The following is a 13,280-nucleotide window of genomic DNA, read 5'->3' as shown; positions in this document are numbered from 1 at the left end:
CCCCTTCACATCTAAGGGTGCCAATGACACCCCAGCCCACTGTGTCCCTGCAGCTCAGTCCCTCACCCCAGGCTCTGATTCCAGCTCCATTTGGGTCAGAAAAAGGCTGTGGAGGGAGGGAGGGAGGATGAAAGAAGGAGATGCTTTGACAGCTCCTTTCTCATGGTAATGAGCAGAGCTGCTCCTTCTCCCCCCTGTGCTCTCTTTTCTTTCTGTAGAGAAGGAAGAATCCAGCTCTGCCTTCCAGGCACTGGGCAGACAAACTGGAAGGCTCAGGATGCTTTGTGGGCTCTGCCCATGGAGTCACTGCTCTGTTTAGGGGTTATTTGTGTTTGTTTCCTGCATATAATGACAGGTAAATGTGGATTAATAGAATTAAAGGCTTGGCTGGAGGACATGAGGTAGCAAAGCATCAATTACTTCCTGGTGATTTCTGCTCTGTGAGTCACATTCCCTCAGGAAACAGAGATCCATTAATTTAGCTGCTCCATGGGAACCTGCCACAGGAAAGCTCCCTCTGCTTGGAAGGGGAAGCAATGAATGCTGCCTTTCCAGCATTAATAATTTTCTGCTCTAAAAACAACATCATTTGATACAGAGGTAATTTGGATTATAAACAAGGATTATAAGCAAGCACTGGATATTAAGCAGAGCCATGTACATTCACTAATGGAAACACAGACCTTTCAAACTAAGGACCAGCTTCTCTCCCAACTTTTCCTTGTAACAGTCTGAATATTTTTCTTTATTTTTTTGTTTGGTTAGATTAGAAATCTGAGGAAAAAATATTTTGCAACTAACGAAACTGCCTCTTCAACATGAAACCAAAGTGAAGTAGTCAAGCAAGGTGCACCCTATCTAGGAGAAAACACTTGTTTGATGTAAGATATTGCTTCTTGCAGAAGCAGGGCCTTAACTGGTAAGGCTGGAGAACTGCAATTTAAGCATAAATGACTTTGAATACTTCAGAACGAGTGCCAAGACTTAGGGATTGACAGTTCCTCAATTTTATAAACAGTACAGGTCTAAACTCTAAGGATCTTAGATCCTTAATGATGGGGTTTTGATGTGAAATCAAAGCTTAGGTCATTCACATCCTGCACAGTATTTACCTCAAAAGCTTTATACTTATTTAATTTTCAAGTTTCCTATTTTTAAATGCATTTGAAGCATCCTTTGGAAACTGTAAATCATGATGAACAAAAACCCCCAAACCAAAGAGAGCAAAGCAGACAGGAACAAGGGGAGAGGGAGGAAAGCAGCACAGTGTAAGATTGCCAGCACAGGAATAAACCTGGTGTATAATTCTACTGTAGAGAGATTAATCACAGCTTTTCTGAGAGATCCCAACCCCTGGCTACACTGAAAGGTCTTTTGTTCCAAGTCAGTGCATTTACCCAGGAACATCCTGCCAGTGGTGGGAATATTTCACAGCTGGAAAGTTTCTGAAAAACCTGTCACATCCCAGCCAGGGCTCCAGAAGCACAGACACAGTTTTACTGACCAAACAAACAGACAACATCCTTATTCTTGGTTTTCTTGTTCTTTTTTCCCTGCTGAAGGAATTGTCCCTGGGCAGCAGCACTGGAAGTTAAGCAGACCCATGTACATTCATTAATGGAAACAAAGACCTTTCAGACTGAGGACCAGCCTCTCTCGCAACTTTTGCTTGTAACAGTTTGAATATTTTCTTTTTTTTTTTTTTTAATTTGGCTGAGTTAGAAGTCTGAGCAAAAAGTATTTTGCAGTCAAGGAAATTCTCTCTTCAACATGAAACCAAAGTGAATTATTTAATTTTATTCCTTCTTTGTATCTTAAAGTGGTACTTTGAAATTTGATTTATTAATGTCATTCACATAGTGACAGGGCTGCTCATGGGTGACACCAGTGGTGCCCCACAAACCACACGTGTACTCTTGTAGGAAATGCCACCCTTGCCTGTTTGCTGGCACAGAAATGGGTAGCAAACCGACCTCCTCTGCAATTTTCACAAGCATTGGCTTTGCTCTGACTGCTCCTATTTCCGCCTTGTGTAATTCTGTGCCAAGCAGTGCTCTTTAGGTCTAGCAGCTCCAGCAGACTGAAAATGCTGCGCTCAGAGCTTGGCTTAAACCTGCCAAAGCTGTGCTTTAATCTTGGCTGAGCTGAGCCTGTGCAGCCCCAGGTGCTTTGGTGCTGGGTGAGCTCACGCCAGGGACAGGGATGGGGTCAGGACAGGGAGTGAAAGCAGAGCAGACGTGCAGGGAGCACCAGATCTGTCAGTGCTGTGATTAATGGGACACCATGAACCCTCCCTGAAACGTTCTGCACAGAACAAAGCACAGGCCCTGATTTTGATTCTGGAGATTTATTGAAAGGTTTGGGGTCTTTCACTGAAATGTGACTCCCAACACTTGGCTCCTGCAAGGGGTGATGGCTGCTGTGATGGCAATCAGCACTCCAGGCTCAGGCAGCCTTCAGGGAGTAGTCTTCTCCTCAAACAAGGAGGGACTGCAACACACAGTCAGTCACAGCCTCTGCAGCTCCTTTTTCAAGTGGTTTAGGAACGATGCTGTGAAGTTGTTCCACAGAAGTAACTTCCTAATGTGTCACTGTGATATTTTCTGAAAAATCCCTTCGCCAGGATTTCTTCTCCTGGCAAGATGAGAAGCCTCAGCTTCTCCATGTTCTGCTGCTTTGGAATGTGATTTGCAGAATTGTTTACCCAGCATGTGAATTGTTTTTAATTAATGGCCAATCACAGCCAGCTGTGTTGGACTCTCTGAGTCTATAATGGGTTTTTATTATTCCTTCTTTTCCAGCCTTCTGTCTGTATCCTTTCTTTTTCTTTAGTATAGTTTTAGTAAATATAATATAATATAATATAATATAATATAATATAATATAATATAATATAATATAATATAATATAATATAATATATCAACCTTCTAAAAACCTTGAGTCAAATTCTCATCTCTCACCTCGTCCTGGGGACCCCCCAACACCACCACAACACTCATGCTCAAATATTACATTTGGCATTTATTGGCCAACCAATTCTTTTTTTATGAAGTACATTCCTCTGTGGAATGGTGCAGAGAACACAGGCAAATCCTGGATTACAGATATCTGCAATAATGCTTGAGCTTCAGCCCATGCTTTATGTTTTCAGTCTCTGACGTTGAGCATTATCTTTGTGATCCCTTAAGGCCACACATACCTATTCATTTTTATCAGAATCTGCCAAATTTTCAGATGGATATTATAAAAAGCTATAAAAATGTATAAAAATTCCCTTTTTCAGAGACCAGGAATGGTCTCTGAGCTAAAGCCAGCCTCTTGATGCATTTTACAACTTTCAGGTTGCTTGACTTGAGCACACAGATCAGGTTTCACATCTGGAATTGTGAAAATAGCATAGAATTAGAGAGTGGTCTGGGTTGGAAGGGACCTTAAAGTTAATCTTTAGATCTTTAGGTGGTCTTAAAGATTCCCCGCCAGAAGGGAGGAGGAATTAGGTATACCTGGATATCTCTTTTCTGTAATAAAGGACTGAAGCAGATACACTAACCAGCTCCTTCTCCCCACTGCAACCTCAGTCTTTGAATTGCCAGTCTGGGATTATCTCAGGACACGAATCTGTAAGATCCATTTAACCCAAGTTTTACTTATAATGCAGGACATCCTTTTCTATCTTTTTTTTCTGGTTTTGGTTTGTTTTTTTTTTTGGGTTTTTTTTTTTTTTTTTTTTTTTTTTTTCCACTTTCCTTGGGATGTGACTGCAGTTTTCCCTAGGTTTTTTCACGGGCTGCAGTTCTGAATAGCTGAGGTTCAGATTCTCAGGCAGGTCCAGGGAAACGTGCTGAGTACCACAAAGAGGATAACCCCAGCAAGGCATGAGAGGCAAATATCAGTCTGGATTTTAATCATGCTGCTAAGCAGGCAGATGAGACACTGACAAAGTTGAAAGGACACCCAGGAGGGTGAAGGGAAGGGGACAGCACAGCAAACATGGGCAGTGATTGAGCAGGAGTCCCAAACAGAACAAATATTTGCAGGGCTGCTGAGTAACTGCTTTGTGTCACTGGAGTGCAGGAGCTGCCTGCCCTGTATTTCCTCACATCAGTGACATTTATTAGCTCAGCCCCAGCCTCCTGGGAGTCCAGGCAGGTTTAAATGCTGCTTGACAGGCCACCCCTGGGTGCCTCTGCTCCTGGCAGTGTGCTGAGGAACACAGGGGGATTTACAGGGGGGCTGGGGGCTGGTTAGGATCCAGGACATGGCTGGTGCTGGTTCTTGCTGTAACCCCAAACCAGTGACTCTGGACTGGGAGCTCTGCTTTCTGAGGGTCACAGCCTCTCATGGGGACTCCAGGGGTTGGGTTTGAAAGGGGTAGGGGAGGAAGGTTTTTCTTTAAAGTGATGATTCTGTGTGAAATCAGTCCTTTTTCTGGGAGGGGATAGGACAAGATGGGTAATCTGTTGATCACCCAGAAAGTTGGTGCTGTGAGCGGAGCACTGGGGAGACTGGACAAAGTCAGGGTGGCAGGTGAAGGAGGGATATGCATACCTGTCACCAAACTCTGCCTGAACTTCCAGGCACTAATTCAGGGAAGAAAAGCTGCAGAAACACTGACTGCTCATCCCCTTGGCAAAAACAAATCCCTCTGGTGTGGGAGGGGTGAGCATGATGCAAATCACGCACAGAAGGGTGGGAAGGGGAGGCAGCTGTGCAAGGCAGCTGGGGACAGGTGACAAAACCAGCTAGGCTGTGGCTCTGTCCCTGTGCTGCAGCAGGGCTGGCAGGGCACTGCCACCCCTCCATCCCCAGAAAGGGATGAGCTGGGGGACAGCTCCAGCTCCAGCAGACCCAGCAAACAGAGCCAGGAGGGGATGTCGCCGACATCTTTTATGAAAAATCCTTTCCTTAGGTTTTTTTTTTTCCTGAGAAGCTGGGAGGCCTCAGGAACAAAATGTAAACATTGATTATCTGCTGCTGTGGAATGCAACAGGTGCATCTGTGATTGGTCTCGTGGTTGTTTCTAATTAATGGCCAATCATAGTCAGATGGCTTGGACAGAGAGACTGAGACAGAAGCCTTTGTTATCATTCTTTTTCTATTCTTAGCCAGCCTTCTGATGAAATCCTTTCTTCTATTCTTTTAGTATAGTTTTAAGATAATATATATCATAAAATAATAAATCAGCCTTCTGAAACATGGAGTCAGATGCTCGTCTCTTCCCTCATCCTGGCACCCCTGTGTGCACCATCACAAGGGGACAGGCGGGTGTCCCTGTGTGGCACTGCCACTGAGCTGCCACCCATTCACTGCCACACAGAAACACGGCCAGGCAGATAAAAGGAGGATTTAGGGAGAAGCCAGGGAAAGCCTCCCCAGAATAAACACTGTAAACAAGAACCCAGCATGGAAAAAGGCAGGGAAGTGGCTGCACTTCCAGTGTTTCAGCACACTGGGGGTAAATGTTGCAGCTCCTTCGGGATAAATCAACTTGCAATTATGTGACTGGATCTGAAGTCAAGGCTTTGCTGTTATTATTGTGGAAAGCTTTGAAAGACTCTTGCATTTGAAATAAAAGTAGCCCTTCCACAGAAAGAGATGTTATACATTTTCTACACTGCCAAATTAATCTATTTAAATTGCTCTGCACAGTTCTCTCTACCATAAATAACAATACCTTCCATTATCCTCTTTTGTGAAATCAAAATGCTGCTTTAAAGTGTCCCCAATGAGAGTAATCTGGTTTGTTTACTTAGCTTATGATTCTTTGATGACAAGTAGTCTAAGCTTTGTGTGATGGGAATATATTCACCTGCTACAGCTAATTTCTTCCAAACCTTGAAGCTCTGTGGTTTTTGGCAGACTTCTCTGAAATACAAAACTTCTTACACTCTTTAGTAGAAAACAATATCAGCTCCAGGAAAAGTTAGAAAATAAAATTGCATCAGTTCATCCAGAAGAATCTGAGTGTTTTCACAGATGAGGCTCTGCAAATTTAACATTTCATTTCACTCTCTGAGCTCACTTCCTGAGTGCCACCAGTCCCTGCTCCCTGCTCCTGTCCAAGGATTTCTTTCTCACCTGCACATCTGTCCAGCACATGCACACCACAGCCTCCTCTCAAATTTGGTGCCACCTGGAACAAATTGCCAAGATGTCCCTCACCTGCCAACAGCAAGGAGCTGGTATTGATGACAATAGTCAATCAAAAATTGTCCTAATTTTCTTTACTGTCTATTTTTTTTAACTAGAAGAACAGTTCTAGGCTGCCTAAATAGAAACCATTATCATTCTGACTGGAAATAACCTACTATAGACAGCTTTTATTGTGTATGAATGTTTCCTTCCTATGGCTTTTTTTTTCCCTACACTTAATTGAGCTGATCCTGTATGGAATATGTCCCTATTTCTCTCCTGTTCTTGGATTATTGATTTGGACTTGTTTGGTCCATCTTGTTATATTTTACAGAGTGAAATTATTGAAAAGATCAAGGCATTGCCTCCTGAAAGAGAACAAAAACTGAACTGCTTCCAGTATAAAATAACCTAAAGCATAACTTTTTTGAAAAATTGACACCGATGAAATAAATGGAGAAAATTATACTAGAGGCCTCAGTCATCATATTTACAGGAAAATATGAGAGGCTGAGACAAACTTCTCTGCATTCCATGCCAAAAGGATTCCTACTCATTAACACATAGAAATGCTGATGGATAATTAAGTAATTTGGGAGACAGACCATGCATATGGGAAGCATTTTTGGTATTTTATGACCTCTTTCACTGACCTATGTAATTACTGTGCTGCTGACAAATGCAGCAACATAAACCATCTGTCAACATCTATATTATGAAGTTTATTTCAATTCTAAATGACCTTTCCTTTTATTCCTTACACTGGGATCAAAACAATGTTTGTTAAATCATTCTATTCCCTCCAGTGCTCCTAAAGAGAAAAAAGAATATGAACACTTTATTAGGTAATCAATTTCTAAGCCACCTCCAATCTAGTAGAGAAAACAAAGCCAACTCATATTTGGCAGGAACAATTCATGTCAAACCAATCCAATTTCCTTTTCTAACAGGGCAAATGGCTCAATGAGTGAAAGAAGCTGCAGATGTGATTTTTTTAACTGTAGTAATATTTTAATGTGTGGTATTTTTAGAAATAATGCTTAGAAATAATGAGATTTTATTACAATACATGGATGGTGTCACCTTGTGCTGCAGCAGAACTTAGTGGGGGACAAAAAGGGAGTTTAGGGAATAGTGGTTAATGATTTGTCCTCTGGGAATAACTCCCTGGGCACTGCATAAAAATGGGAGTTGCCTGACTTCCTAAACTCTCCTGTCATCAGGCACTGGCAATTACACCCTTTTGATACAATACCCATGGTAAGTATACAATTTCTTGTGGTGTCTTTTTCCTCTGAAATGAACTGAACTCAAGCTCTTCAGGAAGGAATTTATTGAGATCTACCTTTAAAGTTGAGCTAACTCACTAACTTGACAGGGCTTCGAAAAGAAAAGCTGAAAGATAGTCCAGACAGAAACCTGAGACATTCATCAGAGTAGGAAGATCAGGATGGGCACCTGAAGAAAAGAATTTGGCCAACTAGGCTGGTTTAGGAAGGCAGTGATGTGACAGGGGCAGTTCAAACCCTGGCACAAGAACCTGTGCACTCAGAAAACGTTCATGTTTAAGTCATACAGATCGCAGGAATATGAATCTGGAATATGAAATCAAGAATAGGTGATTATAATTACACACTCCAGTTTAGGACAACATTTAATCACTTGCAGGTACTTAACACTTTCTTGACTAAGTACAAACTGTTGTTTCCTGCATTAGGGATTATAACTTAAGGTCACGGTTGGGATTTCAGATCTAAGTGATTGCAAGTAGGTCTCAGATGAAGGTCTAGAAGAGGGATTTAGATGCTAAAAGAGCTTTTAAAATCTGAACCTAAAAGAAGAAAGCATTTCCTTGATCAATATGAATCTATAAACAGGAGCAGTGTGTAAAGCTCATAGATTGGACTCATTCTTGAATATGATCCTCTCTGGAAGAAATTGGACTTGAGCTGGAGGAAACCTGTGGCTCAGCAAGCCAGTAAAGGTGAATTCTCAGGAGAGATATCTGCAATTGTCAGTGCCTTCTGCAGAACACCCAAATCCCCCCCATTCCTCTCCAGCCCTACCTTGTAGCATTAGCTCTTGCCAAATCCAGACCCTGCTCACAAACTCTGTGGCAGCTGGCAGGGGAGAAAACTGCTCACTGGAAAGGTGACTGAAACACAGGCAGACTTTAACAGTACAGGTAACAGCAACTGAAACACAACCTGACTTAACCAACAGGACAAGTGACACAAACTGAAACACAACCTGACTTAAACAGGACAAGTGACACTCTTGCCAAGTGACAGACAGAACCCTGTGGATTCCCAGCTGTCCCTCCCTCTCCACGCCTCAGCCAACCCATCTCTTCCCCTCACCAAGCACTCCCAGCAGCTCACCCGAGCCACACCCATGGATGTGGACTCCTGCACGTCAGGAGAAGGTGAATCTCTCGGAGCAGGAGGTGTTTGGGCTGCCTGAGCACCAGTGTGAGTGAGCAGAGGGAGTGGGACAAGCTGGGACAGCCAAGGCTGTGTGGGGCAGAGCTGCTGCTGAACCCTTTCCCCAGCCTAACACACAGCTCTGCACTGCTTATTCATCACCTCTGTGCCACTCTGGGAACACGGGGAGTGAGGGGATTCCATGGGTTATGGAATATGAGCCCAGGCATGCAAGTCCCAATTATCATGATGCACCTCTAAGTTAAACTGTTTACACCGAGAGCTGTTTCACTGGATGGGGAGGTGCAGGTGCTTTGTGGCCAACAGAGAATCTCAAAGGGTGGAAGCTGGCCTGGGCCTCTGCTAGATGTGCTACAGGGCTAAAAAAGGGGTGTAGTTCCCAAATGGTCAGTCCAGCACCATTCCTGAGCTTGACACTCACTTTAAATTAGCATGCAATTTAAAAATAAGTATTACAAATGAATGTTATGTTACAAGGAACATATAATTTACATTTCTAAACTCACAGTCTTTGTTTTGATGTAACCCATGCAGTTCCTGCTCTGCAAGGCCAGTGGACATTGTTTATTGCCTTTCATCTGTTTCAAGGTGATCTTTTTTATCCTTCATTGTACTTTGGAAAAGCAATTCCACAGGACAAGAACTCATCTTAAAACTTTGGTGCTCATGCCAAGGAGAAGGTGAGAGCCCTGACAAGCTGTGATCCCTTTTAGCACCAGGAGTTGTGTCATTCATCCAGAGACCCCTGACAGTCACCTTGAATGTTACATGCCCTCGCAGTGGTTTTTAAATCCTATAGATGTTTAAAGAAATGCTTCTATTTTCTTTGATCTTCTGCAACCATGCCTGTATTACTATACACAATGCTGACAGAAAGACACTGGGTAAAAATGGTTATTTTTAGAATTTCCTCACTTCATAAAACACTACAATATCTAGGATGCCACAAATAGCTCATGATGAATTCTTCTTATAAGCAAACAGAGGAAGTGTGAGTTTAGGAAGAGGCAAGGACTTCAGAAGATGCAATTTATTAAAATACTAGCTTTAGTAGTGTAAATAAAAATATGTCTAGAAATACTGGTTTTGCTTTGGGTCAGTGAAAATATAAACTAGATTTTATTCCATAGGTCAATCTGAAACTCGGGCAGAAATGACTAACACTTAATACCCACCCAAGTTTGGTCTGAGATAAAAAGCAACAGAAGCAGTGGACTATTAAATTTGTGACCAACTTTCTGACTTCTGGAAGGGTTTGTTTATGCTATTACAAAAGTGGGGTTCAGTTGGCTGGTGTTTTTTGTTTGAGACTCCCACTCTGTTATTTTGTGGGTTTAGGAACGTTTCAGCTTCTCTCCTCTATTACCTGTTCTCTCAGTGGAGAAGCAATGAAGTCACAGCAAGTTTCAAACTACTGGCCAGAAGTTGTCCTGGTGTGCTTTTCCCCAGTTCCTAGGACAGGCTGAAGAGCTTTTATACAGAATGGAGAGTCAGCCATCTGATTACAGCTGGCTTGGGATGGCACCTAAGGACCAGGAAAGGCAGCAAGAAAAGTAAGTGTGTTGGAAATGGTTTCTGAAGGACTGTCAGCAGTTTGTGTTGGGGCTTTCCTGAAGCACTACCATGCTGAGTTCTGTTGTTGTGTGTCTGAGGAGTAACTTCAGCTCTCTGTAGATCCGCACCCTGACTTTGGCATGGAAGACTCCCAGATCTCCTAAAGACCCCCATAAGGAAAATGGATGAGCAGCTTTAATTTCCCTCTGGCCAGATTTTACAAGGTGTTTTGGAGACATCTAATAAGCCCCCACCAGAGATTCTCCAACTCACTTGTGCCCCAACACTGTGATTTTATAGGCACTTTTTGTCAGACTCCAACCTACCTGTAGTGCTGCAGTTGTGATTCCAGCTGCTGGACATGTATTTGCAGATGTGGCACCTCCTTAGCTCTCACTTCCAGCTCCTTCACTTTGCCAAGACTGTTGAGGACAGCGTGTCTGGCCTCTTCCACCTTCCTCCTCATCTCTGTCTGCTCCCTCCTCAGGTTACGGTTGCAATCTTCCAGGCTGACCAGAGCTTCCTGAGAGCTCTTCAGCTCCTTCTCCAGCTCCTGACTGAACCTGATGGCTTCTTCAATCTGCCCATCCCTGGAGCTCCGCATGAGCTCCATTTCCTCCAGGACATTTTGGAGGCACTTGGTCTGGGAGTGCTTCTGTGTTAATGGTCTATTCCTCCCTATGAAGCAGGGTCCTTCTCCTGTATGGCTGGCATGGCTCTTCCGCAGTCCCACCTGTAATGACCAGGAGCACAAAGCAGGGAGAAATTGATGTGTTTTAATGAAGACTGAAAGTGGCTGGAGTGTGCTTTGTTGGTTTGGTTTTTTTCAATCACACAGAGTTGATCAGCAACTAAAGCTACTTGACCTTTGCCAAATACAGAGACAAGGAAACAATCTCTGGAAAGTAATTTTTAATACCTAGCTATGCATTTAATTTTCAAACTACACACTTATCATGTTATTGCACAAGTTTCTGTGTAGCTTTCATGTCGTTACTGTGTCTATACTCAGGAGTGAGGCAGTCTGCTGAAAAAGATATTTCCAATGAAGTTTTGTGCAGAAGAAGAGAGCAGGGAGAAGCTGGGGGTGTTCTGGAGCTCTCCTCTTTGTCATTTTCATTCTTCCTGGGACTACTGACTGGTGACTTCGTGTTTGCTGCTGATTTCCTTTCCCTTTTTTAGATGAAAATGGTAAAAGTGTCTCTGACCTGCCTTGCTGGACATTGTGAAGACAACAGTCATCTACTGCAAGTGGAAGTGTCACAGGTGGAGCAGAGTTCTGGGAGTGCTGTGTTAGTATCAAATCACACCTGGTGAGACCTGCCAGAACAATGGGTCTCTGCTGCCCTTCCCTGCTCTGCCTGCTCCAAGCTATTTCATGTCAGAGGAATTTAACTGCTGTTAAGCATGTATGTGTGTCACTCAAGCCAGTCCAGCAGAACCAGCAGAATCCAGCCCTGGAATTAATGGGGCTGTGCAGAGGAGCCCCAGACTATTCATCAGCCTGCCTGCAGCACTGGCTCAAACTCTGAACCCTCGTGACCACACTCTGAGGAAAACATCCTTCTAATATTTCTTATAGGCACTTCTGACCGAGACACTGCTTGTGCTTGTGCAAGGGGGAATCCAAAAGTTCTTTCTCACTTCAGGGAAAACCCTGCACTAGCGCACATCCAGCATATGGTATCAGCACATCCTGACTGCACGTGCAGTAGAAGAAGCAGCAGCATTGTACGCGTGGGTTTGTTAAGCTGAACTGCGCTACACTTTTAACAAGAGTGCTCCTCACAGCTATATTTAATGGTACACCGGTGCCATATATTTCTCCTTAAGGCCTCTCTGTAACTGAACTTTGCTAAAAAGGTAATGCCGAGGACGAAGGAGCAGCTTCGGTCTCAGTGCGGCAGTGGAGGGGTTATAAACTGACTCTCCGGGAGCGGCATCTCTCCTGAAGCACTCGGGGCAGCCGAGCCGCCCCCGGGAGGCCGGTGCAGAGGCCGGCCCGGACTCACCTGCAGCGCCAGGCACCGCGCATCGCTGCTCTGCAGGGCGGCGCGCATGTCCTCCACCAGCTCCCGCAGGCTGCCGTTCTCCTCCTCCAGCCTGGCGATGCGGTCCTCGGCCTGCTCCAGCGCCGCGATCTCCTCGCAGCACTCTCGGGAGCAGGGCCCCGGCGGCCGCCGCTCGGCGCTGCCCGCGGCTCCGCGCCCGGCGGGGTCGGTGCGGCGGCGGCGGCGGGGGCTGCGCAGGCGGATCTGGGTCTCGATGTGCTCGCTCTCCCGGCCCAGCGGCAGCCGCGGCCCCGCGCGGGTGCTGAAGTGGCCGCAGAGCCGCGCGTGGAACTGGCGGAAGGTGAGCTCGGCCGAGAGCCCGTCCCACAGCCCCGCGCACTCCTCGGGCTCCGCCGCCTCCTCCAGCCCCAGCACCTGGCACAGCGTGCGGAAGTCCTCGCCGGGGATGCGGCCCGAACCGTCGCAGTCCAAGTGGTGGAAAATCTCCTGCAGGTACTGGTCCAGGCCGGTGGCCAGCACGACGATCTCGTTCTCCACGCCGCGGTCCAGCCCGTAGTGGTAGGCGAGGGCGCTGACCAGCCACTGGGTGCGCCGGGCCGGCCGCCCGTAGGGGTCCCAGCCCTCAGGCGGCTCCATCGCGCCCGCCCGGCCCGCGGCGCTGCCCGAGCATCCTGAGCTCCCGCCCGGCCGAGCGCTCGGCCCCGGCCCGCGGCGGGGCGGGACGGGCGGGGCGGGGCCGCCGCCGCTCCAGCGCCGCTCGCCGAGCGCCCGGCTCGCCTCGCAGCGGAGCCGCGTCCGCCTTTGTCCCGCACGAACAGGGATTCCGGCAAAGCGGCCGGGTGCTACCCTGCTCCATTTATCTGCCAAGCCTGCGCCCCAAGAGTGTTTCCCATTTCATAACTAATTTCTCCCTTCCGGTTTCTCTTTAACACAAGCAACACAATAGCATCGCACAATCCGCTTTGAGAAGTCAGGTTTGTGAACGGAGTGAGTGCTTCCACTAAATTAAAACCCCAATGTGCGTGAAAGCCGACCTTCTGTTCGTTCAGACCTGCTCATCTCCGTAGGTGAGGTGACTTTATGATCTTGCTGGGTGGGTTTTAAGAGGTCTGGGATAGAGGTGAGTAAGCGTTAAA

At 45.8% G+C, this 13,280-nt stretch overlaps 1 protein-coding gene across 1 annotated transcript in view; it reads right to left on the bottom strand.

Moving 5' to 3' along the window:
- EFCC1 (EF-hand and coiled-coil domain containing 1) overlaps positions 1–12,780 on the bottom strand; it is a 41,395-nt gene extending 28,615 nt beyond the window's left edge. Inside the window, exons 1-2 of the mRNA XM_058813024.1 lie at positions 12,145–12,780; positions 10,459–10,865 (exon numbers count right to left, since the gene is read on the bottom strand). Of these exons, the coding sequence (XP_058669007.1) occupies positions 10,459–10,865; positions 12,145–12,780 (1,043 nt within the window). The remainder of the gene's footprint in view (positions 1–10,458; positions 10,866–12,144) is intronic.
- Positions 12,781–13,280: the final 500 nt, after the last annotated feature.

Source organism: Ammospiza caudacuta, chromosome 12 (assembly GCF_027887145.1).
Source record: "Ammospiza caudacuta isolate bAmmCau1 chromosome 12, bAmmCau1.pri, whole genome shotgun sequence".
NCBI classification, from domain to species: domain Eukaryota; kingdom Metazoa; phylum Chordata; class Aves; order Passeriformes; family Passerellidae; genus Ammospiza; species Ammospiza caudacuta.
This window is presented reverse-complemented; position numbering and strand designations above follow the sequence as displayed.